The sequence below is a fragment of the Pyrgilauda ruficollis genome, unplaced genomic scaffold (assembly GCF_017590135.1).
Source record: "Pyrgilauda ruficollis isolate IOZ18807 unplaced genomic scaffold, ASM1759013v1 scaffold1, whole genome shotgun sequence".
NCBI lineage: Eukaryota > Metazoa > Chordata > Aves > Passeriformes > Passeridae > Pyrgilauda > Pyrgilauda ruficollis.
The window spans coordinates 4,480,521-4,506,935 of NW_024508100.1; the positions used below are offsets into that span (position 1 = coordinate 4,480,521).

General features: G+C 44.9%; 2 protein-coding genes across 10 annotated transcripts in view; one reads left to right on the forward strand and one right to left on the reverse strand.

Annotated features, from left to right (window-relative positions):
- The window catches only part of ADD1 (adducin 1), a 62,809-nt gene extending 59,568 nt beyond the window's left edge, over positions 1–3,241 (forward strand). For 4 of the 5 annotated variants that reach the window (XM_041458895.1, XM_041458844.1, XM_041458862.1 and 1 more), the window contains one exon: positions 798–3,241. In XM_041458895.1, coding sequence (XP_041314829.1) covers positions 798–1,150 — 353 coding nt within the window. In that variant the 3' untranslated portion in view covers positions 1,151–3,241. The remainder of the gene's footprint in view (positions 1–797) is intronic. The other variant, XM_041458878.1, reaches the window with a different exon arrangement.
- Positions 3,242–3,517: 276 nt separating this feature from the next.
- On the reverse strand, positions 3,518–25,442 carry MFSD10 (major facilitator superfamily domain containing 10). Of its 5 annotated transcripts, none has more exons than XM_041458927.1 (13): positions 25,319–25,442; positions 22,775–22,963; positions 21,513–21,609; positions 18,022–18,125; positions 17,094–17,252; positions 15,745–15,933; positions 11,233–11,341; positions 10,518–10,629; positions 9,165–9,273; positions 7,151–7,241; positions 5,608–5,655; positions 4,618–4,728; positions 3,518–4,272 (listed from the first exon to the last, which is right to left on the reverse strand). In XM_041458927.1, the coding sequence occupies exons 2-13, from the start codon at positions 22,943–22,945 to the stop codon at positions 4,169–4,171; spliced, it is 1,404 nt and encodes a 467-aa protein (XP_041314861.1). In that variant the 5' UTR covers positions 22,946–22,963; positions 25,319–25,442; the 3' UTR covers positions 3,518–4,168. The 5 variants fall into 5 exon arrangements, with proteins under 5 accessions (XP_041314861.1, XP_041314869.1, XP_041314877.1 ...); XM_041458935.1 differs by lacking the exon at positions 25,319–25,442 and adding an exon at positions 25,104–25,300; XM_041458943.1 differs by lacking the exon at positions 25,319–25,442 and adding an exon at positions 25,062–25,300.
- Positions 25,443–26,415: the final 973 nt, after the last annotated feature.

Here is a 26,415-nt window from a genome sequence, read left to right on the forward strand (position 1 = left end):
CATCCTAAAGCACAGCCTGAGTGGGGACAGTGAGGGAGGAGTGGTTCAGTTCCCCTCTGCACACAGAGCTGCCACTGGACTCTCGATGTTCCCTTTTACAGGGTGAGTTTGGCTGTTGACATCACATACAATAAACAAAACAAGCTGTATTGCATAACCTGCTGAGCTCATTTAATTTGATAAACTACATGGATTTTACTTATAGGAATCCATAATATGTACTCATATCTTGCCAAAAAAAAGTGAAGCCTTTGTGATAGGAAATTATATTTTGAAGCAATATCTGTCAGATCTCATGGAAGAATATTATGAAAATCTCTTCATTGGGATTATAAATTGGCAAAGCAACAACTTAGAAATTAATGGATTTGCATGTATAGGATCACTGCAAATCAGTGATTAGTTTTATCTCTCCAAAAGAAATAAAAATAAAATATGGAATTGCAAAACACTCAATTCCAATGAAAACTGTAGGTTTAATTCCTGCTTTATTGTACAAAATATTGTGTTGCCTGCAAATATCATGAGTAAACCAGGAGTGAGGTCTGAACAGTTACTTTCTTGCTGATGGAATTCAGCTTTATCTGTTCTGTGTGAAGAAGCTTAAAAACAAACAGAACTTTGGAATATCTTATTTCTTCTGTGCCCAAAGCTGGAGAACAGCCCTATTACAAAGGCTTTCGTGCCAAGTTAATATATTAGTTTCTTATAGAGCGCGCTCACCATCCACTTGCCTCACTAGCCCTGCTCCAGGGACACTTTTGTAAACTGACTGTCACTGTCTGTCCGTCCACCAGAGGCACGGCAGGAGCAGACCTACAGAGATGACAGTGATGCTGCAACCTTCAAGCAAACCCTCCCAGATCTCACCCCCGATGAGCCTTCGGAAGCACTCGGCTTCCCTCCCTTAGGGAAGGAGGAAGGGAGATGTGATCATGATGTGCCCAAAAGCCAAACGGAACCGCCTGCAGTGGAAAATAAAGAACCCCAGTCCCAACCCACTGAAGAGCCAGCAACACCAACAGCTGAGGAGGGGACAGCAGCTGATGCAGGTAGTGATGAATCTCCAGGGAAGTCCCCATCGAAAAAGAAAAAGAAGTTCCGCACTCCTTCCTTCCTGAAGAAGAGCAAAAAGAAGAGTGACTCCTAAAGGCCAACCCACTGCAGAAACACTGTCATATTTTAAAATCCATTAACCACTAGAATGTACCAGATCGTACTGAGTGTTTTGTCTTACTATGTAAATGAATGCCACAATTAATCCAACCAGCCCCTCAAGTTATGGCTTGATTGTTTAGGGTTATAACCAGAAACTCGTGTCCAAAAAGGTGCTAATCCTGTGTGTTCAGCAGCTGCCACAGATCTGATCCCTAGTTTGTAATCAAATGTAAATGACTTCCATGTGGAAGGCATTGATTCACTATTTTTAATTTAAAGCCTGCACTGCTTTGCAAAAGAATATAAAAAATTCACAATTAAAAATAAACCACCCATTGCTTACCCACAAGAAGTGTTCTTTCCAATATTCCATTCCAAGTCACAAGTAAATTTCTTAAATTTTTACTTTTAGAGAGGATGCTTTTGCAGTGGTGTTCTCAAGGGGGTGAATTCTTGAACTGACACGTAAACTTCTGCAAGCTTGTGAGTACAGGTTGTGGTTTGGCCAGGCTTTGAGGCTCTCCATTGCTTCCTCTCTTTCTCCCTTCTCACTGTTGTTACAAAATGAAGGTGTTTTTCACTTTGTTTTATTTTATAACTGGCTGGTGAAATCAGTCTTTGTCTAGGACTGAAATGTCCGTGGTGTGTTCCGCTCACGTTGTGTGTTCAAAGAGCCCAGTCTTGGCCTGTTCTTTTTCTTTCTAGTGAATTACAGTTTAAGGGAAATCTGTCTTTGCTCTTGCCTCACTGAGTCATGTGGTGATTTGGCTGTTAGAAAAGATTAAAAAGTAACTGAAGTCAAAGCTGGTGGTGTGGAGCATGGGCAGGTGTGTTTTGGGCCTTAGCACAGTTCTTCTCATCCTTTTAAAAATCCCTTTGATTCACATGCAACCTTGCTGTGCATAAACCCCATGTGCAGCCTTTTGTGTTTGTTCCTTCCCACTAACAAAAATGTAGATGCATTACACTGAGTATTTCACCTTGTTTTATAGTAATTATATTTTCACTTACAAAAGCTGGCCTTTCTTTAAACCTTTTTGTTGTTGTTGCCAGCGGTTGAGTACAGCAATCCCGTGTAACCTCAAAGGTGTATTTTCACTGTTTGCTATAAATGTTTGTTTAATGTGCAGCATGGCAGATCACTCTTGCCACTGAGTTCACTATTTCCCAGTTATTGCCATGCTTGTGTCTATCACTAATTGTAAAAGTAGTTTGAGATCAGGCAGGTCAAGCTTGTGGAATTCTCTGGAAAGCGGGTGCTGTGCCCCGGCCCAGGGCCGGCGGGGCAGTGACCAGTTCTGGTTTCCAGAATTTGCATTTTGGGTTTAACAGCAGCAAACCCCAACACCCCGTGGGGGTGAGGGCAACACACTGACTCACAGTAAGCGTCTGTAACACCACAGAACATGGATGTAACCTTTTAGGACGATATTAAATGTTGCAATAGCAGAGAACTAATGCCTTACATTCATGCAGCAGAAAGCACGGAGGGCCGGGCGGGTGGAGCGGCTGGAGGCAGCGCCTGGGCCGGGCCGGGAGGTGCCCATGCCTCGGGCTGGTTTTGAGCGGCAGAGGGGAACAGCTGGAAGTGGAATTGAGCTGTCAGTGTTCAAGCGAGAACAGAGGGGTCGAGGTGGCCACTGGGGCCGTGGGAAAGGTGACAGGGCCGGTGTGGGCCAGAGCAGCGGGCACTGGGCCGGAGCCCCTGGACAGCAGCACTCAGGCAGGACTGCATGGCACGAATGGCTTTCAGCTTCTGCTCTAACATTGTATGTCCTTGTACACTAGGAAGCAAACAACACTTATTTTGCTAAATTGTGTTTTATTGCAGGGTCGTAACTAAATGACTAATTGCTGTATGTTTCAGTTCTTTACTGAAGTCCCTCCATTTATCTTGACCACATATGCAATGACTCTTAATTTCTAATTTTGTAGTTTGTTCTTTTAGTTCTTTGTATTACAATATGAAATGTAGTCATGTATGGTATGGTTACACACTTTGGGGCAGAATAAAGTCCTGTATTTTTCTTTCTTTCTTGTATCATTAAGTTCTACTCACAAATAAAACTCTTGGAAAAAATCATGCTCTGCTTTCAAAACTTGTACACTTTTATTCTGTAGCCTCATTTGCTTAGTTTTCTTTTAATAATTAAGGTGTTGATTAGTGATGGCTTTCCTTCTCAGAAAATACTCCAATTGGCTATGGCAGGACTCCCTTCCCAGAGATTCCTCCAAGGCTGGCTCCCTCAAGGAGGCCCTTGCCTCCTTGGGTAAAATTCTGGCCCCTTTTTGCCTCAGCCAGACAGGGATGTTCAGTTCAGAGGGGGGTAACGACTGTAATGAACTGACCACAGGCGTGTTCAATGTAACCCTTTATTGTAATGCAAAAAGAACAGGGCTTGGTCATCAAAAACATCCCACAGTATTAGAAATATAAAACAGGTCTCCAAATTTATTTGTATATTAAAAACAGTCCACCTGTGCCAAAGTACCAGTGGGGTACCAGGCAGCCTGTAGTGGGCCTCTGTTTTTGTTTGACCATCACGTTTGCAGGTGTGGATGCAGCAATTGCAGCGCTCTTGTACCACTTGTACAAAAACGCCATCAGAATGGTCCTGAGGGTTTGTTCTGTGGCAGCCCAGCCCCTGCAGAGGCTCGGGGTGAGGAGCAGAGCCCTGTGTGCAACAGCACCTGCTGAGTGGGGAGGGCTCCAGGCCTGCTGCTGTTGTGCTGTCTCTGCTTCTCTGCTGCTCTTCGTGCCTTACTCAGCTCTTGGTAAGGGGGTGTGTGTGTCTGTTTTTGTTTGTTTGGTGTTTTTCTATTTGCAAAGCTAACCCAGCTGGCTGGGAGGCCACCTTAAACAAAACTGCTGTATGTTGCTGCAAATGTTCATCATCGTGTATCTCCTTCCAGAAGATCAAAATCTTCCTATTTGCTCAGCAGAGTCAGGTGCCAAGAGTCAGGTCTTGCAGAGGTCCTTGGAAGCTGGTGATGGTTTTGTGGTTCCTTCCTACTCCTCCTTTGTCTGTTTTATAGACCTGAGTAGAGCCAAGGGGACAAGGAAAAAAGCTCCACAGATAGTGAAGCAAACCTCTGCCCCAGCCAGCCAGTAAACTGCAAAAGAAAGGGAATTCATCTTGTTACTGAGCTTGTCCTTGCAGATGTGTGGGTGCCTTCAAAGCTGTTGTACCTGCACAGAACAGAACTACTGACCCCTTGGTTGAGCCAGAGGGTGCCAGGAGCTTGGCACACGGCTGCACTCAGGAGACAGACAGGTTCTGGCTTGCTTGGTGTTAACATCAGCCCAGGTTCAAGCTCTGAGGCTCCTTCCCCCTCCTCTATCCCTTCACCCTGAAATGCTCAGGGGCTCTGACCCCAAGCAGGAGATACCTGTGCCCCTCCTGCCCCACCTGGGCTGGCTGGTGCCAAGAAGGGGAAGGAGCACGAGGCCACACTCACCTGCAGCTGCCAGGATGGGGCCCAGGGCTCTGGCCAGGGCGCCCAGGCTCCTCAGGATGCCCATGACTCGTCCCTTCTGGCCGGCAGTGCCTGTGCAAGCAGAGTGTGACACTGTGGGGAATGGGCACGGCTGTGGCTCTGGGAGCTTCTTTCTTTGGGATATTTCCCACTTGCATCTTCCCCTCCCATCATTTCTCACCCAGTCCCCAGCCTGCCCTTGCCCTCCACCAAGGCCCTCACAACTGCATAAACACCAGGGCCTGGCACAAGTGCTTGACTGGGACAATTTGCAGTTCAACCCCCCCAAACCTATCCAAAACAAAAGCTTCACATTGTACACAAGATTTTCTGAGGAGGCCCAGGTGTACAATAAACACTGAACTGTGGATGCAAGCTAAATAAGAGCAACATAAACATGACCTTAATGAGCAAAAGCTTGCTTTTCCACCTCAGCAAGCATTGTAGTCCTGGCACCCAGGTGACCCAAAGCCGTGTTATCCACAGATGGCACCACAGCTACATCTGCTTTACAAGGTAACAGAGCAACCACTGCCAGAAAGTTTCAGAAGGTTCCTCAGAAGATCTTTTCTAAGGAATCAGCAAGAAATTACTTCACTGCTGGCAGGGATGGCTGGTGTCCTTTCCAGAGAGCCCAGACTGTTCCCTCCTCACTGCTGTTTGTGGCCTTTGCCCACTTCTCATCTTCTTCATCACCACCAGCAATGAGGTCGCTGCAGTTTCCCCATCACACTGGACTGAGCTGTGTTACACAGCACAAAATTGCAGTGTGATATTGATGGTCACTGAGCAGGTCATTGCTGTTAGTGCTGAAATTATCAGTTATGAGCCAGACTGGTTCCCTGTGCTCCCCTGCAGAAGGGCCCGAGATGGATCCACAACTGTTCCTGTTGATGCTTCACTCAACTCAAGGTCAGTTCTGTGCAATTGGAGCCAAGTCAGTACAAAGGTCAGAGCAGGAAGGACACTCACCATAGCCTGACACCACTGCTGACAAACACGGGATAACAATGGCTGCAGCTGGAAAAATCCACAGAAGAGACTGTCAGTGAACAGCAGAGCTCAGAACAGACAAGAACAGTGACAAACATGTGGCCCAAACTCGTTACTGCTGCAGAGAAATGTGCTGAGCTCTGGGCACTCTACCACCACTGAGTCACCAGGTTTAATCCAGGTCAGTGATGGGAACAGCCCCTCCAAGCCAACCTGCAGGAGGAGCCCAGAGCTGTGAGTGCTCCAAGCAGATGTTTCACATTAGCATCCCCCATTCTGTGAGCCCTCGGGACAGGGATGGACAGGGCAGATCAGCCAGCTGGCAGCTTTCCAAATCACTGTGCTCTTATCAGGGGGAGCAGGGAGTTGCTCTGTTCCAAACAGACAATGAGGTGGCTGTACCGAGTGACACTGTCCCTGTGCAGGCAGGGCACTGGACTCAGGGAGGAGAGGCTGCTACAGCCTCTCTTGGAAAGTCACATCCAAGAAGAAAAGGTTACAAAATTTTTTGGACACAAAAGCCAAGAGCTGTTCAGCAATCACTGTCCTCTTACTGCAATAGGGGCCTTTTCTGCCAAAAAGTGCCTCAAACACTTAAAGCAGGGGAAGGGAAGAGAAGAGCAGGAATGATCAAGGTTGCTTTGACTGCAGATGGCCCCACTGCTGGGCAGAGGGAGGAAAAGGAGAAGAGAACGCCTCCCTCAAGGGGCATTTCTAGCTGGCTTAACTGGGAAGAGATGGAGTCTGCACAGGAGGGGGCCAGGGAAGACTCAAATATGGTTAAACATAATGAACACCCCCTCTCACTCCTCACCTGTCAAACACACAGCTGGCCCCAGACAAACCATAGGCTCAATAAGTACATTTTGTGGTTTACAGTTTACTCCCAAATCAAGCTGTACCATGCAAAAGAGAAGTCCACTTCTGTACTAAGTCATATATGGAGCTGCTTAACAATAGTTAGCAGCATTGGTAATACCTGAAATGTGTTTTTAGACATCCAATAGATGGATCCAACTTCATTCATTACTGTTTCCCTGAACAACAGCTTAGGTTGGCAGAACAGAATTTTGCAAACACTGAAAACACCTGACCCTCTGAACACCCTCAGAGTGTGCAGGTCTCCAGCCTAAGAAATAATGCAGCACCACTTGGCTACAAAGGTTCCATGTCTTGCTTTTTTTCCTGAGCTGAGCTATTTAGTGAATACTTTCCTTCTGGGCCTGCTAAGAAGGGGTAAAAAAAACATCCTCAAGAGCTCCACAGTGGAAACAGGATAACAAGAGCACCAAATACCAACCACCATGATAACTTCCTGTGATACAAACAGCATCAGAGAAAACCCCAGACACTGTTTCGTCCATACTTCATAAACCCAAGTGTCAACTTTCTGTTACTTGTCGTTTGAAATTAAAGGCGCATCTTTTTTTTTTTTTTTTTTTTTTTTTTTTGTAACAGTGTGAATAAATACGTGAAGGAAAATCATTTGTGCTTAGCTTGCAGCGCCTTTTGAACAGCTCACCGAAGGAGTACAGCAACAGTCCGGCACTCAGCATGGTCACATTTGCAGCCCATCCAATTAACAAGAACGCTGGAATCAGCAACATAATAGCCTGCAAAAGGAATGAGTCACACGGTTACAGCTGAGCCGCGCTTGTTAAAGCCTAACTCCAGGTGTCCTGCCAGTTCCCATCCGGGATGGGACAGCACACAAGTTACAAGCTGAAAGCCCTTTTTTCCCAAGCAGACACTTCAAAGTCACCTGCACGGCCACACACCAGCACCATGAACTTTTCTGCTCCCTCTCACTACCACATGATTGCACATGCAAGTTCTCTCTCTACACTGCTGCCGTTTTGGGGGGATTTTTCCTCTTGTTTTGTGTTGGCCTGGACAGAAATCTGGCTTTAACTCTTCATCTCCTGAGCTGGCACAAGAGAAGAAAAAGCTTGTGTGCAGCAGGACTACAGCTCCTCTGCTTTTTCCCAGCGTTATTGGCTGATTTTACCTTTAGCTTTAAGGTTTCTGTAGCCAAGAGGAAAAAAAGGGGGGAGAGGTTGCATCTAAAATTCAAACCCCCAAAATAAAAAGCATTCTTCATCTGCTCCAGGAGCTGGACTTCCATTCGCCTGTGATGCCTCCCTTGCTTACAGAGCTCCTGCAGAAAAGACAGATCAGATCTGCTTTGTGTGTGATAAAGGAGGGTATTCACTGCCACCGAGTGCCTCATTTTGAAGATTCAGTGATAAATGAGCTACTGTAACCACTGTATAAGAGAGGCCCCTTTTGCCATATGGTGCAGATTCACAAACTGCCAGAATCACTTCAGCAAAAGGGGGAATTCCCACAGAACCCACGGGCATCCATGGAGAAGAGTCCCCAGGGCTGGGGGTGTTCTGAGGAGCCACCAGCCCAGCAAATGAGTGTTTCAGGTGACCAGTCCTGGTGCAGGGCTGGGGAAGGAGTACGAAAATGAGAGGTGCAGAGGGCAGTGCAGTGCCAGCAAACACAGCAGGCTGACAGAGCACACGGGGGAGGTGGAGGATGAAGCAGCACAGCTGATGTTCATCCACAGGGAAACGTGACACCAGCAGCCTGACACCGATGTCTGCCTGCCAGGGACCAGGGTGGAGGGAGATTGTTTCACCAGCAGAAATCACTTTAAGAGAAGCTGAGTCAATTCACTGGAATGCAGTGGTTTGGAAATCTACCCTTCCACCAGTGAAATCACACGGGCCTCAAAATAATGTAAAATACATTAATCAAGGCTCTAACAGTCCAAGCAAACCTATTGCCAAGGAGCCAAGGTAGTGCTTTGTCTGGTTCCACACACAAATGTAAAGGACACATCTACTGTCCCCACAGCTGTATAAGCTGCAGGGAGCTGCTCCCTGTCATCCCAGCACAGCAGCTGCAGTACCTCTGTGAGGAAAGAGCCAAGCAAAACAAAGGAATGTACACTTCTGTCAGTGAAACCTCAGCCTGAACATTGATACATGCTTTTGTTACGTGTCATGCTGATGATCACAAACCAAAGATTGGAAAAAGAATCTATTTCTCCCTGCCCAGCAGTGAAATATACTCTAGGGAAAGCCTGTCAAGCATAAGGATAGCCAGATTGAAAACAATTTCCCAGAAAGAAAGTCAGAGATCAGCCCTGAAGCAGCTTTAGTGGTTTCTGCATTGCAAGAGAAATCACTGAAATAAAGCACACTCTTCACAATATTCTACCTAACTTGTACAGATATACAATCTGTTCTCATTCCTTACTGTAATTAAATATGAAGAACACAAAGTTTCAATACTATTGTTGCTCATATCATAAGGAAGAGCTCTAATGTCCCAAAGTTTAGTTAGATAAGTGCCCAACAACCAGTTTTGAGAAGTCATTTAGCTGGACAGATGAGAGAGAAATTTATTTTGATTGGACAAATACAGTTATAACCTCCAACTACCCTTCACTGCACTTCAGACTAAAAATTAACATATCAGATTTGTGGGGGGGAAAGAAAAAGAAATATTGATTTTTTTTTTACCCTTTTTACAGCTCTGATTTCATTTCCTGGCTTGATTCGGCGAGCATAGCCTCCCTGGATCACAGCCATTGTTATTCCAATAAAGAAAAACATCTTGCCCTGCTGCATGCTGGAAGGGAGGCAAAAGCACGGATGAGGAGTCAGGCACGGAGCGTTCCCCCCTGGGATTCACCACTCCGGGCTGCCCTCCCTGAGCGAGGCACACAAAAAGCCCCTGGGGCTCTCACAGCTCTGCAGGGTCTCACAACACCGCCAGCAGCTGCCACGGCAGCAGAGAGCAGCGAGGGAAAACCCAGGGTCTCACTGTATAGGTGGGACAATGTGGCAGGTGCTGCAGCCGCCTCTGGGCTGCTCTGGGCTAGGTGAGGGTTTCTGGGGTGGCCCACAAAGCACATCGGTGGCCCTGAGCTGTGAACATCCGTGCATGTGCACAGGAGGTGTTGGTTCCCAAGGTGCAGCTCATGCAGGGTTTGATGGGGGTCAGCAAGGTCTCTCTGCGAAGCCTGAGACATCACTCCCTCCACCCTTCAATTTTCTTCAACTTTCCCTTTCCCCTCTCTCACTGACTGAATTATGTGGATATTCTCACCTCCACAACAAGCCTGCAGCCTCAGAGCCTGCGCTGCTGGCACACAGCTCTGCAGCTCACCGAGGGCTGCCCTGAGTGCACAGGACACAACAGAGCTCAGAGCGCTACAAAACCTCTCCTTGACACACATGGATTACTTAAACCACACACTGTAATGAAAGACAGACAGGGAAAGATGAGACAGCCCCCTGAGAATTACTCAAAGGGAAGGACACGCACAGGAATCAAGTTGCAAGTTCACATTCCTGGCTGGAATTCTTCCTATGAGCTGGCAGAAAACGTATTTCAAGCTGAGCTGTTGGTGGATTCTGCTCTTTCTTCTCTGGTGGTTGACTACAGGAAATCAGGCTCTGTGACATGACTGCACACCATATGCCATGCAGAATTTGCTGGTGAGCAAATATCAGCACACAGATATCCCCCCATTCTTCACCTCTTTGAGCTTCAAGATTTGTCCTGATACCCAAAAACTCTTCTGAGCAAGAAAAGGTTTTACTGTAATCAATACAACTAGCACAGCTATACCTATTTCAGGAGCTTAAAGTTAATCTTGGGTATTTATAGTCCCCAGTTTTAGAAGCTGTAGATGGAGTACTTCCTTTCATAATAAACATTGTGTCTATATTTCATCAATTCTTCTTACAAAGCCCAAATACCACTGAACACAGGGGTGGCTTTACTAATGTCAGAAAACCTCTCTTGAAAATACATGAAGAGACCTTAAATCAAAATTTTGGAAAATATCCAAACATTTATTGCAATACCTGCTGAAGTGGAATCTCTGGTGAGTGAGAAAACTCAGTGTATACTCCAAGCCAGAAAACAGGAAGAGGTACAGGAAGTAGGCCAGGCCCAAAATTTTGAGATTCTGAAGATCTGAAAAAACAAAAAAAAAAGTCCAAACAAACACCAAGGGGGTGGGAGGTGGGGAGAAAAACATGGTGGTGTTTTCCAAGCAAAGCTTGACAATAAAACCACAACAGAAGGGCAGCATTTATCAACTGTACAGATGCTCATTTATCACCTCAGATGCTCATTTTAAATATCCATACAAGACATGCCACAAAATGAGTCCTACAGAGATGCAGGGAATCCTACATCTCCAAGTCATGAATTGAGAAACAAAATTCCAGTCTGAAGTTCCTGGTTTGCAGCTTGAATAAGCAAACTCACATCTCCCTTGCTCATGCCTTGATCTATCTTTAAATCACTTCACTTACGACAGCCAGTGGCTGAGGAAAACACAAATATCAAGTCAGAAATCTTCAAAACACTCATCTTCAAAACCTTGTTTTGGGAATAAAAGGACCAAGGTCCAGTGGAAGTTACGATTGCCTGTGCATAAGTTATTAAGGTGGGTTTTAAATGAGTCGACAGAGTCCTGCTTCTGGAATGGTTTGAGTACAGTTTTCACTTAGAGGCCAATGCCATACACAAAAAAACACAGAGTATTACTGTAAAAAGCCACCTGACACTTACTCTGCTCTGAAGGGGATTCCTTTCCTCGGGTGACTGCAGAGAACTGAAACAAAGCCAAAGGACTGAGCAAGTCAACTGCTGCCTGAAATCCAGATGCCACAGAAGGGACCTGATCAAAGACAGAAAGAGGTTTATTTAAAACCCTAATGCAATAACCACTGCTAGGAACTGACAGTAACCACCAAATGTGCCTCCACACCTACACAAATCATCTGAGATGAAACAAGGCACCTGGCATTGGGATTTGAGTGGGCCCCAATAACAACCCAGACTCTGAACTCAGAACTGGCGCCAGCGACTGCAGTGGAAAGGTAGAGCACTGACAGCACCTTTCACTGAGGACAGAAATTCTTCTTTGGCTCTTACAAAGCAGAAGTGGCTCATTCTCCACAGCCTTGAAGCTGGCTTTATTTGGTTCACCTTTTGCATCATCACTCATGTCCAAAGAACATTTACTGGGAAAACTTTGGCACATCTGCCTGCAAGCTCACAGGAAGTTGAGGATTTGGTCTTGTGCTACAAATCTGAGACCAGTATGTGCAGCACATCAAACACTGGTTGCTATTTTAGCCAGCCAGTGACACCTCCTGGGGAAGAGAAGGAAACATATAATTTTTACAGAGATTCTTTGAAAATATTTTAGAGAAATTTCCAAGGAGATTCTGCTCAGCCACAGTGGGTTGCTTTTTGAAGAGGGAGATTTATTTTGTAACACTTCTGGGCCTTGTACTGTGTACATCCCAACCTAATTATGTACCTAGTGGCACTCTCCCTGCTCCTTACCCACAGGCACTTATTCTTCCATCTAATGCTTATTCTTTCATCTATAGATAATTTACATTTTTTAAAAAAATTCTAAAATATAGAAAATTAAAGAAAACACTAATAATGTCTGAATTATTAGAAACCAAATTACCTACATTATTAGGAAAACAATTTTTTTGAGTAGAACTTAGCTTGTCACTTTACACAACAGTCACAGGGAGAGAGAAGACACTCAAGAATCCTGAATAATCACATGTAATATTTCACATCTTCAAAGCATTTCCCAGGCTTTATTTGATGAGTTTTCTTCTCTTCCCAGATGGGGAGGGAAGGAGCTACCATCCCTTTGAGGGCAGAGATTAAAAGTCAGATTATCAGTGGAATTTAATCTCAGTGCATGACCTGGGACTTATTAGGGGCTGGATTTAATGAAGCTGTAAACAAATCAACCTTCAATATGGTATTAACATGGCCCCTGTCTTGTTTTGATAGTCAGAGCTGCTGAGTACCCCACAGCAGAGTCTGGAGCCCATTAGTCCCACAACAGCAACCAGCTCAATAGGCTGGGCTGGCCTGGAGCCACGAAGCTGCTGATTCACACAGAAAATACTGGGATGTTTATTCCCCCTCCCACTGCATGTATTGCACACAGTACACAGACACACCCAAGAAGTTTGTTCACCCTATTAAGAAGTCTAAGAGGATTTCCTGGAGCTGGCCTGTGGCAATCCCCAGTTCCTGCATGTGTTGTTGGGATGGGGTTTGCCCTCCAGCACAGAGAATCTGGGCACAAGCAACTCCCTGCAAGCATCTTTGCCAGTAACAAAAATACCCTGTAGCTTGTACCTGTTTTGAATTATTATCCATGTCAGACAGGATGCCAAGCAGCTTTGCACAAGGCTGATTTTAGTTTTGTCCAATTACAATACATTGTAATTGCACATGTTTAAAATCTTAGGTGGTTTATGAAATATATACACCTATTCCATTTTTTAATGTAGGTGTGTTTGTGTGTGCACGCATAATTTTTTTTCAATTTCTCCTATCTTTGCCATAGAAACAGTGTTCTAGAAATGATTTAATCTACTGATGCATAATGAAAACATTGTCCTAAAACTGGCTAAAGAGTTTCACCATCCCCCAAAAAGTACACATTGCCAATTTCAGTCAGTGTCAGCAGCTGCATGAAGTTGAGTTTCTTCACAGGTTCAAACTCTGCAACATGTAACTTGTATTTAATCCCTATGCTTATGATTCATTATTCCATAACTGCTCAATTTTACTTCAGACCATCCCAAAAGTCACCATGAATGGCAGGCATTTTTCAGAGTGTCTCTGCTCATTCTGTTTTCCTCTAATGCAGAGAGACTCAGTAACAGGTCTGGAAGGCACAGTCAGGCCACATCAGGAATTCAGCCTGGGCCTGCCCAGCTGCAGCCTCACCTTCCAAACCAGAATGCACAGAGCACAGCTTTGTCTTTCCACAGGTCTGCTACTGATACTGCAAAGCCCTACACACAGCCCAGAAAAAAAGAGTTGTAAGACTCTCCCTCCAACTAGGCAGCCTTGCTCATGGCTAGCTTAGCTAAAAAACTAACTCAAAAGCTCTTAAAGGGGACAGATTCCACTAGAGACCTTCCTATTATTCCCTTCTCCCAGCAGTGGCTGTTTTGGCAACCATAAGGCCAGTATGACTCTCTTGACCCGATCAACTGGTGGAACAGTTGACAAAAAGAGGAAGGAAGAGAGTAAAAATGCTGTTCTCTTTTGATCAAAACACATCCTTGTTTCCCATCCCCCTCCATTTTCCCTTCCTACAAATTAATTTCAACATGAATCAATATGAAACACTCCGTCCTGTCACAAGCAGACTGATAGAGAAACAAGGGTATAATGAGAACACAGCAAACTTCAAGGAAACAGATGTTTGATCCCACTGGCACATCCTCCTGCCATTTATCATGATGATTTCACCTCTTTTTACAGCTTTGTCCTTCCAACATATTCCACTCCTACACCTGTGGGAGCACCTGCTCCAGCTCAGCCAAGCCAAGTTCCAGAAAGGCAGCCAACATACCTGCCTTTCCTCTGTCATCCACAGGCCAAGAAAACTGCTCAGGAAGTGGGAGGAATTACCAAAGAAGAGAGCAGAGCAGCCTAATAACTGAAATTACAAATATGCTGGAACACATGGATCACATGCCCAGATGGAGGCTGAGAGCACATGAGCACAAGAAGCCCCAAACCACCCTGTGATGAGCAGCCAAACTCTCTGTGCACTTTGTGTGACTGGGACCTGGCCCTGAGCAGCACCTCATTGCAGCACCCACTCCTGTACAGGGGCAGAGCCCCAAAAAGCAGTGACAGAGAGCTCCTTTCCTTACCAAAATCCAGTGGTGTTGGCTAATACAGAGCAGCTGATCAGAACTTTCAAGAGGATAATAAAAGGGGGAGGAATCTATTCAGTCATCACATGATCCCAAAAGGCACTGCAGCCATTTAATCGCTCTACAGCAAAGGGGAAATTGTTTATAGAATACAGATTTGCTCTGCAGCACTTCCCTACATCACCATGTTGTCACCTTCCTGGAGTGCTCAGCTCCAACTAAGAGCAGGATTTTATCTGGAAGGTTTAGGAACAGCCTAATAGGAAAGAGGAACAGATGACACATGGAAGAGTTGTTAAAAGAAAATAACGTAGCTGTGGTACTTGGGAACATAGTGTGAGCAACACATTTCACATGGGACACAACCTGCTGGGAAACACTCAGGGAAGGTGCAAAGTTTTGCCCTGGTAGGATCATTGCAGATAAAAGTTTCCTGAACAATTCTCCATGTTAAATGGGTTTGGCTATCCAGAGACCAAGCATGCTCCAAAAACTGAGTGCTGCCTAGAAACCAGGGATCACAGCAAAGACCCAATCCAGTGAAGGCTTCAAATCAAGTGCAGATACTCAGGGCTGAATTCCACCTCTCTCACTCTACAAAGGAGACTGTTCTAAGAGACTAACCAGACAGTGTCCAACCATACAATATTAAATCCTAATATTAATAAATGTTTGGCCCTACAAATCCAATCAGTCATTGGATTTTAGCACATGTAGGTATTTTCTGTCTGTAGAAGACAGAACAGCTCAGAAAAAAAAGTAATTTGCTATTTTAATGTTCAAAATATTCAAGCAAATACAAGATAATAGGTAAGAAAACTTCTAACATATACTGGCTGAATGAAAGAAAATCCAGTCCCTGATGCATTTACTTTTATGATTTGCTGAAATTCTTCCCCAAGGAATCCTTGTGGTCATAGTTTAAATTTCACAGTCTCCCTCCCACGTTCACATTAGGTTTTGAGAAATTTAAACCTAACACACCAAAACCAGCAAGGAAGCATTCATGTTAATTATAAAGATCTTATTACACTGGGCTAGGAGATGGGAACATCCCTGGAAGTGTTCAAGGTCAAGTTGGATGAGGTTTTGACCAAACTGGTCTAATGGAACGTGTCCCTGCCTGTGGCAGGGAGGTTGGAAATAGGTGATCTTTAATCACCTTCCAATACAAAATATTCTATGATTCTGTGATCATACAGCTGCTTTGACACCAGCATTAATAATAATCCCAATCCAGGAATGAGCTTCATCTCTGAGACACTGGCTAAGCCTATTCTTCACTGTTTCAAATATTTCAACCATTTTCAAATCCTATTTTTACAGAAAAACCAGATCTTGAGACTGATGGTGCATTTACCCGTTTTTCCTTGGGAAGTGTCTCTGGAAGAAGGAGGAAGATGAAAATGAAATCAGCCACAGAAAACACGAGTGCTGACAAGGCTGAGCGAAGGTAGAAGACTTCTCCCTTCTCTGTCTGCATGGTGAGGTAAGCACCCATCATGGGGCCCAGGGTGAAGCCCAGGGAGAAAGCAACACCAATCATGGCCTGCAGGGATAAAATGAACACAGACACAGAATTTTAGACACCAGCTTTTTCAAATTCTGAAACTATTTGGATTAACCAGGTACAGAAATCAATCATCCTGAGGATTCAGGCAGTGCATATGAAGGAGCATGAAGCATTAAAAGCCTGCTGTTTCCAAATAACCAATTTTGTTTTCTGTCTAGTCAGGGAAGAACCAGGAATAGGCAGTGGCCCATCACTGTTTGAGAACAGCTTCACTCAGATGCTGTTTGCCTCCCAGAAAGCAGAATGAACATTCCTGCTTTGCTTTGGAACAGAAAAGAATACAAGCCATGTGGATGTGACCCATGCTGCACTAAGTGACTTTCAGGCCCTAAAAATGGCCCTGACCCATTTTATTTACTAGTGCTGTAAGGCTACCTCTCTCCACAAATAAAAATGCTTTTTGGCTCCCCAGGATTATGATAATTTGCTTGGAAGATTCATTAGCTATCACTGTGAAATCTAAAGCCTTCCCCTCCCAAGAAGCAGCTGTCCTCTGTAGTGGCTTACAACAATCTGTTAAGAGAAATCTGGGCCTGTAAGGGTTTTATAGGATAAAAGATATAACTGGTAATTCACAGGCCAAGTTCAGCCTGCAGGATGTTTCCATCTGGGCCATTGTCTTCTGGAAATGGGATAGGGTAGCTGCTCATACTTCTCAGTCAGCCAAATGTTACATCCTCTACCCACTGAGCTCAGATCCTGAAGCCAGTGCAGCATGCAAGAAGTCAGGAGCATGCTGTGCTGTGCTGCTGTGCTTCCTCAGCTTGGGAAGGCAAGGAAAAGGGGTTGCCCTGTAACTGGCTTCCAGTGCCAAAATTGGGCCATAAGACCTTCTGATTTCTCAGCTATTATAATCAGCATTAAAGTTACCAGCAGGAGAAACAGTTCTAACACTGAAACAAGATAATTTTCCCATCTCTAGAGCATCTGTGTTTCACTTGTAGGTGAAGGTCATTGGCAGAAGTCCAAGAGCTCCCAGGAATATGATCTGGCACCTTTCCAGAAGCAAGGTAGAATGTAAAGTCATGTTTTCACTTGATCAGTGAACACGCACCTGATGAAGACATACTGAGCACCCAAAATCAATTAGAAGTTGCCTATTAACACTACACATGTGCCCTAGAAGTGTAACTCACCATGCCCTTGCTCCGTGCTTTTGCAGAGTGCAAGTCAGCAATGATAGCTGTGGAGAGGCTGACATTCCCTTTGCTTATCCCACCTATGATCCTGGAGAGAAGAAAAACGCCAAAAGTCCGAGAGGCAGCCCAGAGTGAGTATGATGCTATCAAACCCATCTGCAGAAGCAAGAAAGGGTTCTTTATAAAGCAATGCAAAGTTGATGTCATTTCTGCCCATTTCCCAGCCAAACATTTGCATTTTTTGTTTTCAATGGCTGCCCCATGTAACTGAATAAACTGGCACTGAACAGCAATATAAAAGAAGTAGAAACAAGTCCATACAAACTACATATAATTGTGATATTTCTAACAAAATTAGAAAAGCAAAATTCTGTTGAAGTTAAACCAGTCCTGGGTACAAAACATTTTTGTACATCCCACTCCATTTGTTTCCAAATTCAAGAGAAATCTGAGTTCAAAATAAGAATGTTCACATTCATAAGGAATGCATCTTGCAATGCTATACAGAATTTCCTAACCAACAATACCCATGCTCTGTGGAACAGGTCATGAAGTGATCAGCCTTCATTAATCACTTGATGAAATAAAATACATAGGAATTAAGTTTAACATTTGTCAACAGAGCATCTGAAGCCATTCTCCCATACACAAGGAAAAGGGGGTTTGGAAAATGACAGAAACAGATAAACATTTTGGTGCCTTCTATGAACAGTTCTGGGTCTGGGAAGCTCAGTTTAAGCACTCACACTTGGAAGTGTGGCCAAGTGATTTGGCAAGAAAGAGTCAGCCAGCAGCAGATCTCAAAAATTCAATTCTAGAGCTGAACTGTGACTGTCACAATTCAGATTCTGTACTAAGCACAAGATCACGGTGCCTTCCACTGTGTGTTGAGATGCCATGACTAAGATCAGCGTGTGACACGTACCACTGTCACCAGGATGACAGGCCTTCTGCCCCAGTGGTCTGACACAGCACCAGTGAGGGGAGAGGAGAAAAACTGCAGGAGGGAAAAGATTGAGCCAATCAGACCTAAAAAAAAAAAAGATAAAAAGATATGAATCATTAGGTTTGCTGCCTTCATCTTAAATACAAAGACAGCCAAGCTGCTCGAGATCTATCACACTGTGTGATAAAAACTTGAAATGAAATGTAAAACAGCAGCTATGAAGACTAGCATTGTCTCTCAGAACACCAACATTGCATTGTTACTTAACTGAGGTAGCAAATACAGATAGACCAGATGCACGGCCTGACCAGAGCAACAGGCATAAACTGGATTAATTCCTAGTTACTTCACTGGTGAGAAAAGGTTTGAAACTCACTAGTTATTATGGAATGATGATTCTCCGATGTTTCCCTGCTGACTACATACAGTTTTTGTTCTTAAAGCAGAGATAACACAGTCTTTAACAGTCACAGTTCTTTTAAGACTTTTTTGATTGTTTGAACCTGATTCTGTCACACTTAATTAGTTTTTCTTTCCTTTTTATCATGGAAAGAAGGACTAAAGCACTGCTGTTAGTGAGGCACCCTAAGAGGTAGGAGTGATTCCAACAGACTCCAAGAGTTCTTTGAAATCTGCCTTCAGCCTCTGTGATCTTTAATTCCTCTTTTCTCTTGCCATTTCTAGCTTCATAGACTTATTAATTTGCACTACACTCTCAACAAGCAGGCAAAAGATGCTTTGCTGTCACAGCTTTTCTCTAAAGGAAAAACTGGGTTATATGTTTCACATCACTCAGCTATCAAAGCTTTAAAAGGCAGAGGAGAGACAGACCAGAAGTTCTGCTCCCATCAGCTTTGAGGGAGGCAGAATATTGATACTGGACACCATGTCGGGAAGAGCTGCTTCTGATAACTCACAGCTCAAAAAAACTGGTTAAAAAAATCTTACAGCATTTTACACCGGCAGTTTATGACACACAGTTCCCTTCATTGTGTTTCTAGCACTGTAAAAACACCCTTTCATGCCAAATATTTCCAAGCCAGCATGCAGCAAAAACAGGGCTGTTCCACAGGGGGAAGGAGCTGAGGGTGACCACAGCACTGGCAGTGCCCTCACCAGCCTGGTGCCCCTCAGTTTGATGGGTTGGGCAGAGCAGGTGCTGCCAGCAGGACCCACGGACAGTCCCACGCAAGGCAAGGGGTTCAACTCCCTTCCAGGGAGTCCAGTCTGGAGTCAGGGGCAGAGAAAGGAGTGGGAACAACACTGTGATGTTGGCTGGGAGACAAGACACTCCAGAGTAAATCTGAGGCCCATCCCAAGAGATGGGGACAGAGACAGCCCTGGAGACAAAGTCTGAAACACGGCTCCTGAATCACTGGGCAGAAAATGTGGGGTGATGACTGGTCACAGCAACTAAGTATTGGTGCCATCAGGGCCCTGACATGGGCAGAGAAGTTTCTGCCTTGAAGAGCCTGCAGTCTAATGAAAAATGAAAAATATGGCTGGCACTGGGAGAAAAAACAAGATGAGCTTGCAAGTGCCTTCCCAATCCTATGCTTCTTGTGGCAGATGAGGGCAGTGAAGGAACACAGGCTGCAGGAAGGTTGCAGCAGCCTCTGCTTAACATCACAACTATAATGAAACTTTCCACACAGCACTCCCAAGAGTGCAGGACACGGCAGGTAAAAGGAAAAGCAACAAGTTGGACTTGACTGGGAGTTCCCACCCCTTGTCTAAACAATCTGAGATGGTGAGAAATTGAAAGTAGGAAGCTTCTGGTCAAGCTTTAGAGGAGACCGAAAGCAGGGATTAAAGAAAACTGTTTCCTAGCATTCAAAGCCAGTAATTTGACTAAAAAATGAACAGAGAAAGAAAAACATGTCTGCAGGGATATGGTGGGGAAAAAGGAAAATGGCTTATAAACTTCTTAATGCCTGTTATACCAAATTAAACTACTTTAAATAGTAACAATACATTCATACATATGCTAATTAAGTTTTGTGTTTCATTTAGTTTATTTTAAAAGCCTTTTGCTTGTCTTGGGGGAGGCCTCAGATCACTAAAAAGAGAGGGTAGACAGGGTCTAACTAAAATTAATCCAGACACCTTCATATCTTCATACTCTGAAATCACAGTTTTGTCACAACTGTCCAGATGGCAAGAAGCCAGAAGAGTCTCTGATGTGTAACATGACATATTTCCCCCACTGTTCCTGCTGGAGCTCATCCACAGCAGTGTCCTAGAGAGAGAAAATGCTTATGGGTCCTGCAATCCAGTGGCTCTGCTGCTTTTAATAAGACTAATGGGATTTAGGAGCAGCGCTGCACTACACCTGCCCAAGGGGCAAGCGAGGCTGGAACGCACAAGTTTCTGTTTCCAGTGCTTCCTACTGATTGATCTCTGATCACATGCAGATAAACTGTGAAGGGAGAGTAATTTCTGTGACTGCCAGGGCCCAGCACAGCAGGCTCCTGACCCTCAGCTGGCAGACTGACAACAAGGAACAGCAGGCCTGTATTTCTGTAACAATCTGTAGAACAAACTGAGTAAGATCATAGCATAATTCAGGTTAAAAAGGAGCTCTGGAGGTCACCTACTCCAACCACCTGCTCATAGGGTCAGCTGTGAGGTCAGAGCAGACTGTTCAGGTTTGACAATCCTTACCTTACCCAATCAGAGTCTGACAATCTCTGAGGATGGACACTGCTCTGGGCAGCCTGTTCCACTGACCATCCTCACTGGAAAAATGTTCCCCCCTGTTTCCCACCTGAACCTCCCTTGCTTCTACTTACACCTGTTGCATCTCCTTCTCCCACACACCTCAGTGAAGATCCTAGCTCTCCAGGTGTTGGAAAGCTGCCATTCACTGCAGACCAGCCAAGGGCCCCAGACTCTCCACTGAACTCACCACAGTGTATGGACACTCTTCCCTGTACTGGGGACCAAAACTGAATGTAACAATTCAGATATGGTCTATCCAGTCCCGAGTAGAGCAAGATGATCACTTCCCTTAATCCACTGATTCTGATTCTGTTCACACATCCCAGGAGCTCTTGGCACCTTTGCTGCCAGGGCTGGCTCATGCTCAGCCTGCTGCTCACCAGGACCCCCAGGGCCACCAGTGAGTGTCCAGTCTGTAGCACTGCAAGGACTACTCTTTCCCACAGGCAGGACCTAAAATCTGTCCTTACTGAATTTCACAAGGTTCCTGATATCCCATTCCTCCTGCCTCTCTAGGTGTCTCCAAACGACAGAGATGGGGCTGTCCAACTCTTCATTGCTATCAGTGTGCTGAAAACAAAATCACTTATAATCTACTCTAAGAGACATTTTCTGTGTTACTTAAACCTAGAACTAATAAGAGACAAGCATGCTTTTTGTATTTCTTGTCATTCTTCACATCAACATTGCAAATGACTTGGAAAGAACACTGTTTTTTGGCTGTTAGCTTGTTTGTTCAGTTTCCCTACCTCCAAACAAGACACTGTTGTATTTCCTCTCTGGAGGTATCCCAGCCATCACTGCAAACCAGTCCACCCCACGTTGCAATGACAAATAGAATCCATCCTGAAAAACAGGTAACAGGGAAACAGAAGCAGGAAGACAGTTTATTTTCAAAGACTGCATCAGAGACTAGACACAATGTGAACTAGAGACAATGTTAGATGATACCTTCCCTCCTCCTCCTGACGAGGGAAAATTTCCTCACTGATCAAAAATAACTTAAATTGTGAATGTTAACAGACAGCAGATAGTATATGTTTGGGTGGGGGAATGTCTGAATTTGAACTTTTTCAAGCCTTCAGGCCCATTACTTGCTAAATCCTGAATTAAAGAGGCATGCCCTGAATCTTTCAATTAAAAAGGCAACATGAAAAACACTCTGTCCCGCTGCACATGTTTAGCCTGGGAGAACCAGAAACTTGCAGATGCAGAAGGAAAAGGTGGTGCAAAAAAAAAGAATGATTCCCAAAAAGAGGAGGAGGACTTGAAAAGAATAGGGTCTGGAAAAGCAGGTGGAGATCTTGGCTATTGGAAATGCACTGGAAGTGGAGGAAGACCCTGGAGATCAGAGCCCATGGTTGGGGTTAAGAGATCTGGTTGTAAGAAGGACAAAGCCTAAAACTGCAGCTGGAGTGGGGTTAGAAAGGGCTGAGAGACAGAGGTGTGGGCTGCAAAAACAATTCTCCCACAACAACATGTTCATTTGACCAGTAATGCCATTAACACCTGAGAAGGGTAACAATGAGCACCTGCACAGCCAGGATCCAACAGGACCTTCTGCCCTGCTCCTGGAGCAGCAGCCAGCTCCCTGCTCGGAATGGAAGTTGAGATGGAACTCCCCACTGGGGGAGGGAGCAAGTGAAATACTCAGGTGGAGTAAAAGCTCTCCTCTCTTTGGTTCTCCAGTAAACCCCAGCATGCAGATCCATTATGAACTGCCTCACCAGTGATATCAGTGTAAGACACAAAAGCACTGGTAACCACAAGGGCTAGTTCCTAAGAAATACTTGAATTTTTATCAAAACAAATCTCATATTTTAATGAAAAAATAAGGGTGAAGAGTCTTATGCAGGTTGACTAATGAATTCAGTCCATGCACCATTTATATGTGCCAGGTAATTATTAATCTTCCTACAGCTGTTTGGTTTGCCCCACGGCAGGTGATTTTTCTTCCATTCCTCCCTCAAGATCCTAACACTTTCTGTGGGCTGACTTTCTTGTTACTTACCTCAGTCTGGCTGTAATAATCAAGGATGGAAGGAAAGAGTGGCAAGATGAGGGCAAATCCCAACAAGTCAATGAAGAGGGCCAGGAAGACAATTGTAATCACACGATTATAGTTCTGTTCCTGCTTGTCATTGCTGGGGCTGCTGCTCGTTCCTCTCTCTTGCAGGGCCATGTTTCCACTGCTCTGCTTCTAAAAAAATTTGCATTTATATCCAGTCAACAGGAAGCTTTTTGCAGGCCTTTCATAAAAGTATCTTGCACAGTCATTTCTACTTTCTACAGACTTCACAAAAATAAGTTCTGGCTGTATTAAGCTACCTGGGAACAAGGGAACAAGAGCCTCAACCCTCTAGTCTTGGTTATTAGCTCAGCACCAAATTTTCTCCCATCAAGAACAGGTCACAAAGGCAAAAAAACAACAAACTCTATTAGAGGAGCACCTCAAATGGAACAAAACTAGGGAGCATTTTAAGTTTGTCAACACATGAGCAACACTAATATGACTTCTCTACATGTTTTCAACTCAGCATTACAGTAAAATAGGAATGAAAGGGCACCCTGTTCCAAATGTTTACATCCAAGTAAGTTTATTTATGCCTTCAGTGTATAGTAGAAATGACCAAAACAACAATTAAAAAAAGAAAAAAGAGGCAGACTTCCTAACTATTGCAGGAATGCAGTCTTCAAGATAAACCCCAGAGAGCAACAACAGAAGAAAATTTTTAAACTTCATATTTTTTCTCCAGATGATAGCTACCGACCTGGGGCATCAAATCATTAAGGCAGCATTTTTATTTTGTCAGAAATACCAGAATTATCAACTGTCTTTGATAATACTCCAAACCTATCTTAAAGCCCTAAACAAGGATGCAGATCATATATAGTTCAGTCTTTAACAAATAAAGGAGTTGGTCTCAATCCCAAAAATTAACTAATTCGCAACATAAATCAAAATCAAGGAGTAATATGTAAACCATGGAACTGCAAACTTCAAATTATAAAACATACACGATATCTGAGTCATAAAAGAATCAAATTTACAGTCCCCTCTGCTGCAAAAGCCCCTGAAAGTTTGTTGGACTAAGAGTAAAAAAGGAGACAGAATTTCATCCAAAGCCAATTAATACAAAAACATTCATTGACTTCGATGAGTCAGCACTGAAAACAGTGAGTAATTCTTAATATAAATTTTTCCAGACCAGATATACCATATTATATACACAAGGCACTTGCACATAGAAAACCATACTACACTAATTGAAGGCTATAACACTTTGTCATGCTCAGCAATAAATATTATTGTGACATTTTGTTACCTATGAAGTCAGTTTAGTGGCACTGAAGCAGTATTAAAGCTCAATTGCCAGGAGGTAAATAAACATGGAACAGGGGCCACCTGCAATCCATTTACTAAACTCTTGGCATAACGCTCTTAACCAAACTCGTCTGATTTAGCAGATTTACGTTCAAGATCCTTTTATTTAAAATGGCAAATCATCACTGCTACAAATATTTAGCATTATTTGCTTACCCAAATGATAAAAGAGCACATGGAGCCAAAATAACCATTCCTTTAAGCACATACTCTCTGGCCCTAGGTCTATCCAGCCAACAGCTGAGGGATGGGTTCACTGAGGCACACTGTATCTTGGTTTTCCTCACAATTTGTTTAGTCATCCACTGAATTGTATGACCAAGCTGAACTTTATTCCAGGGTTATTTACAAAGATAACATCCTTCACACCTTTCCCTCAGAAATATTTCTGCCAGCGTGCAGCTCGAACCCATCGATGCTTGTGCTGACCTTTCCCTCTGCTCCAGTTTTGGCTGCGTGGTTGCAATTTCCCTTACGCAATATTCCAAGGTACTGCACGTTTCTGCCTTTGTGCTCCATCGGTTTTGTTGCTCAAACCTCGCCATAATTTTTTGCTAGGCAGGAAACCACACAACATTTTACAGGCCCTTGGCATCCCGACAGCAAAAACAGAACACTTCACCTCCACGGCGACATCTGCCTCGTGTGAGGCGCGCAGGGAGAGGGAGGGCTCTGGGTCGGGGGAGCTGTTCCAGGCACACGTGAATCCCTCACAGCCGCCGGCTCTGCCCGGCTCTCCCCAGCCCTTCCCTCGGCATTCCCCGCCGTGTCTCGTCGCTTCTGTCCCCGTCCTCATGGCCGGGGCTTGGTGCCGTGGCTCCCAGGAAGGGATGAGCACCAAAGCCGGCCCTGCCCGAAGTGAGATTTGTTATCTGCCAGCAGCCAGAATTTCATCCTTCGGCGGTTTTCTTACCTCACCTTATCCCCTTGTAAAATTTCCCGGGCCCGGCTTTACCTGCTTAGCCCGCCGGGGGCTCCTCAGCCTCCGACCCACAGCCCCGGCTCAGGTCAGGGCAGGCGCTCGGCCGGGCACGGAGACACCGCAGCTCCCCAGGGCAGGGAAGGGGCGGCCCGGCAGAGATCGGGCAGAGAACGCGGGACGCCCGGGGAGCCGCGCCCGGCCCGGCCCTGCCCCGCCGCTCTCACCGCCCATCCGCCCCGGGCACCTACCGCTGCTCCGGGCTGTGCGGGCGGCCCCCGCCTGCCAAAAGGCTCCCCGGGGATGCTGCGGGCGGCGGCTCCTCCCCGGCCCTCCGCGGCGCCCCGGCCGCCTTCCTGTTCCGGCGGGGATGGAGCCGCTCCCGGCCCGCGCCCAGGACGGACCCGACCCGCCCCGGAGCGGCTCCGGGAGCGCGGCGGGGCTGGAGCCCGCACCCAGCGCGGCGCCGCGGTACGGAAACGAACCGCGAACCTCGGCCCTAAAGACAGGTCTTGAAACACTCGTTGCAAGGAGAGCGCGTCTCGTTTATTGCTACAGCAGCAGTTCGCTGCGGCGTTGATATCTATCTGACAAAGAGAAGAAGGTAGTTGCAAAAGATGTAACTCTGTTCCCAAACCAGACTTCTCCCTCAACACTAAGTTTTTTAGCCTGGAGAACATGAATAGCTGTGGTATTGTAATCTCCACCGAGCACTTTTCCATTATCCAGGCGTGTCTGGTATCCAACTGGCTAATTAGAAGTGGGAGGATGTGGTTACAAGTGGACTTATGCAGATCCATCACCACAGTCTTAAACAGGTAAGAATTTGCCAGCAAAATGTATAAAGCAAACGAACACAGGCATTAAAAAGACTTCTGATTCCCTCGAAGGCAATGCAGTTTGGAGGGATGTGGTTATCAGCACTTGGACACAGGCCTTCTACTCAGTGACATCTCAGGGATTGCCAGCTGATTAGACTTGGAGGAGTTTATGTAAGCATAATATCAGGATTAACATGCCAGTTAGATCAAATAGTTATCTAACTGGCTAACTCAAACAGTGAGCTGCTAATCTCATGTATACCTGAGAATTTTATGTACTTGGTTTGATGTGAGAAGTATGGTAGATCCATAGTCAGAAACCTGAATGATCACACAATTGCAGTCCATTCCGAGGCAAAATTCTTTTTTAGTGCTCTACACTAAGTATGAATAATCCTTTAATATCTGAAATATATATTATATATATATATATATATATATATATATGTATGTATTTTTCTGGTATATAACTGATCAGGGACCATCTGAATTCAGATATATTAAAAAAACCCCATTGAGACACCAAA

What these genes read in the sequence shown, in the direction of transcription:
- MFSD10 (XM_041458910.1), bottom strand. Translation starts at nt 24,325, where the DNA reads ATGTGCTCTTTTATCATTTGG. An exon ending in TGTGCTCTTTTATCATTTGG is followed by an intron (nt 22,964 to 24,304) that starts GTAAGCAAATAA and finishes AAATTTTTTTAG; the next exon opens with AAGCAGAGCAGTGGAAACAT. An exon ending in ATTATTACAGCCAGACTGAG is followed by an intron (nt 21,610 to 22,774) that starts GTAAGTAACAAG and finishes CCTGTTTTTCAG; the next exon opens with GATGGATTCTATTTGTCATT.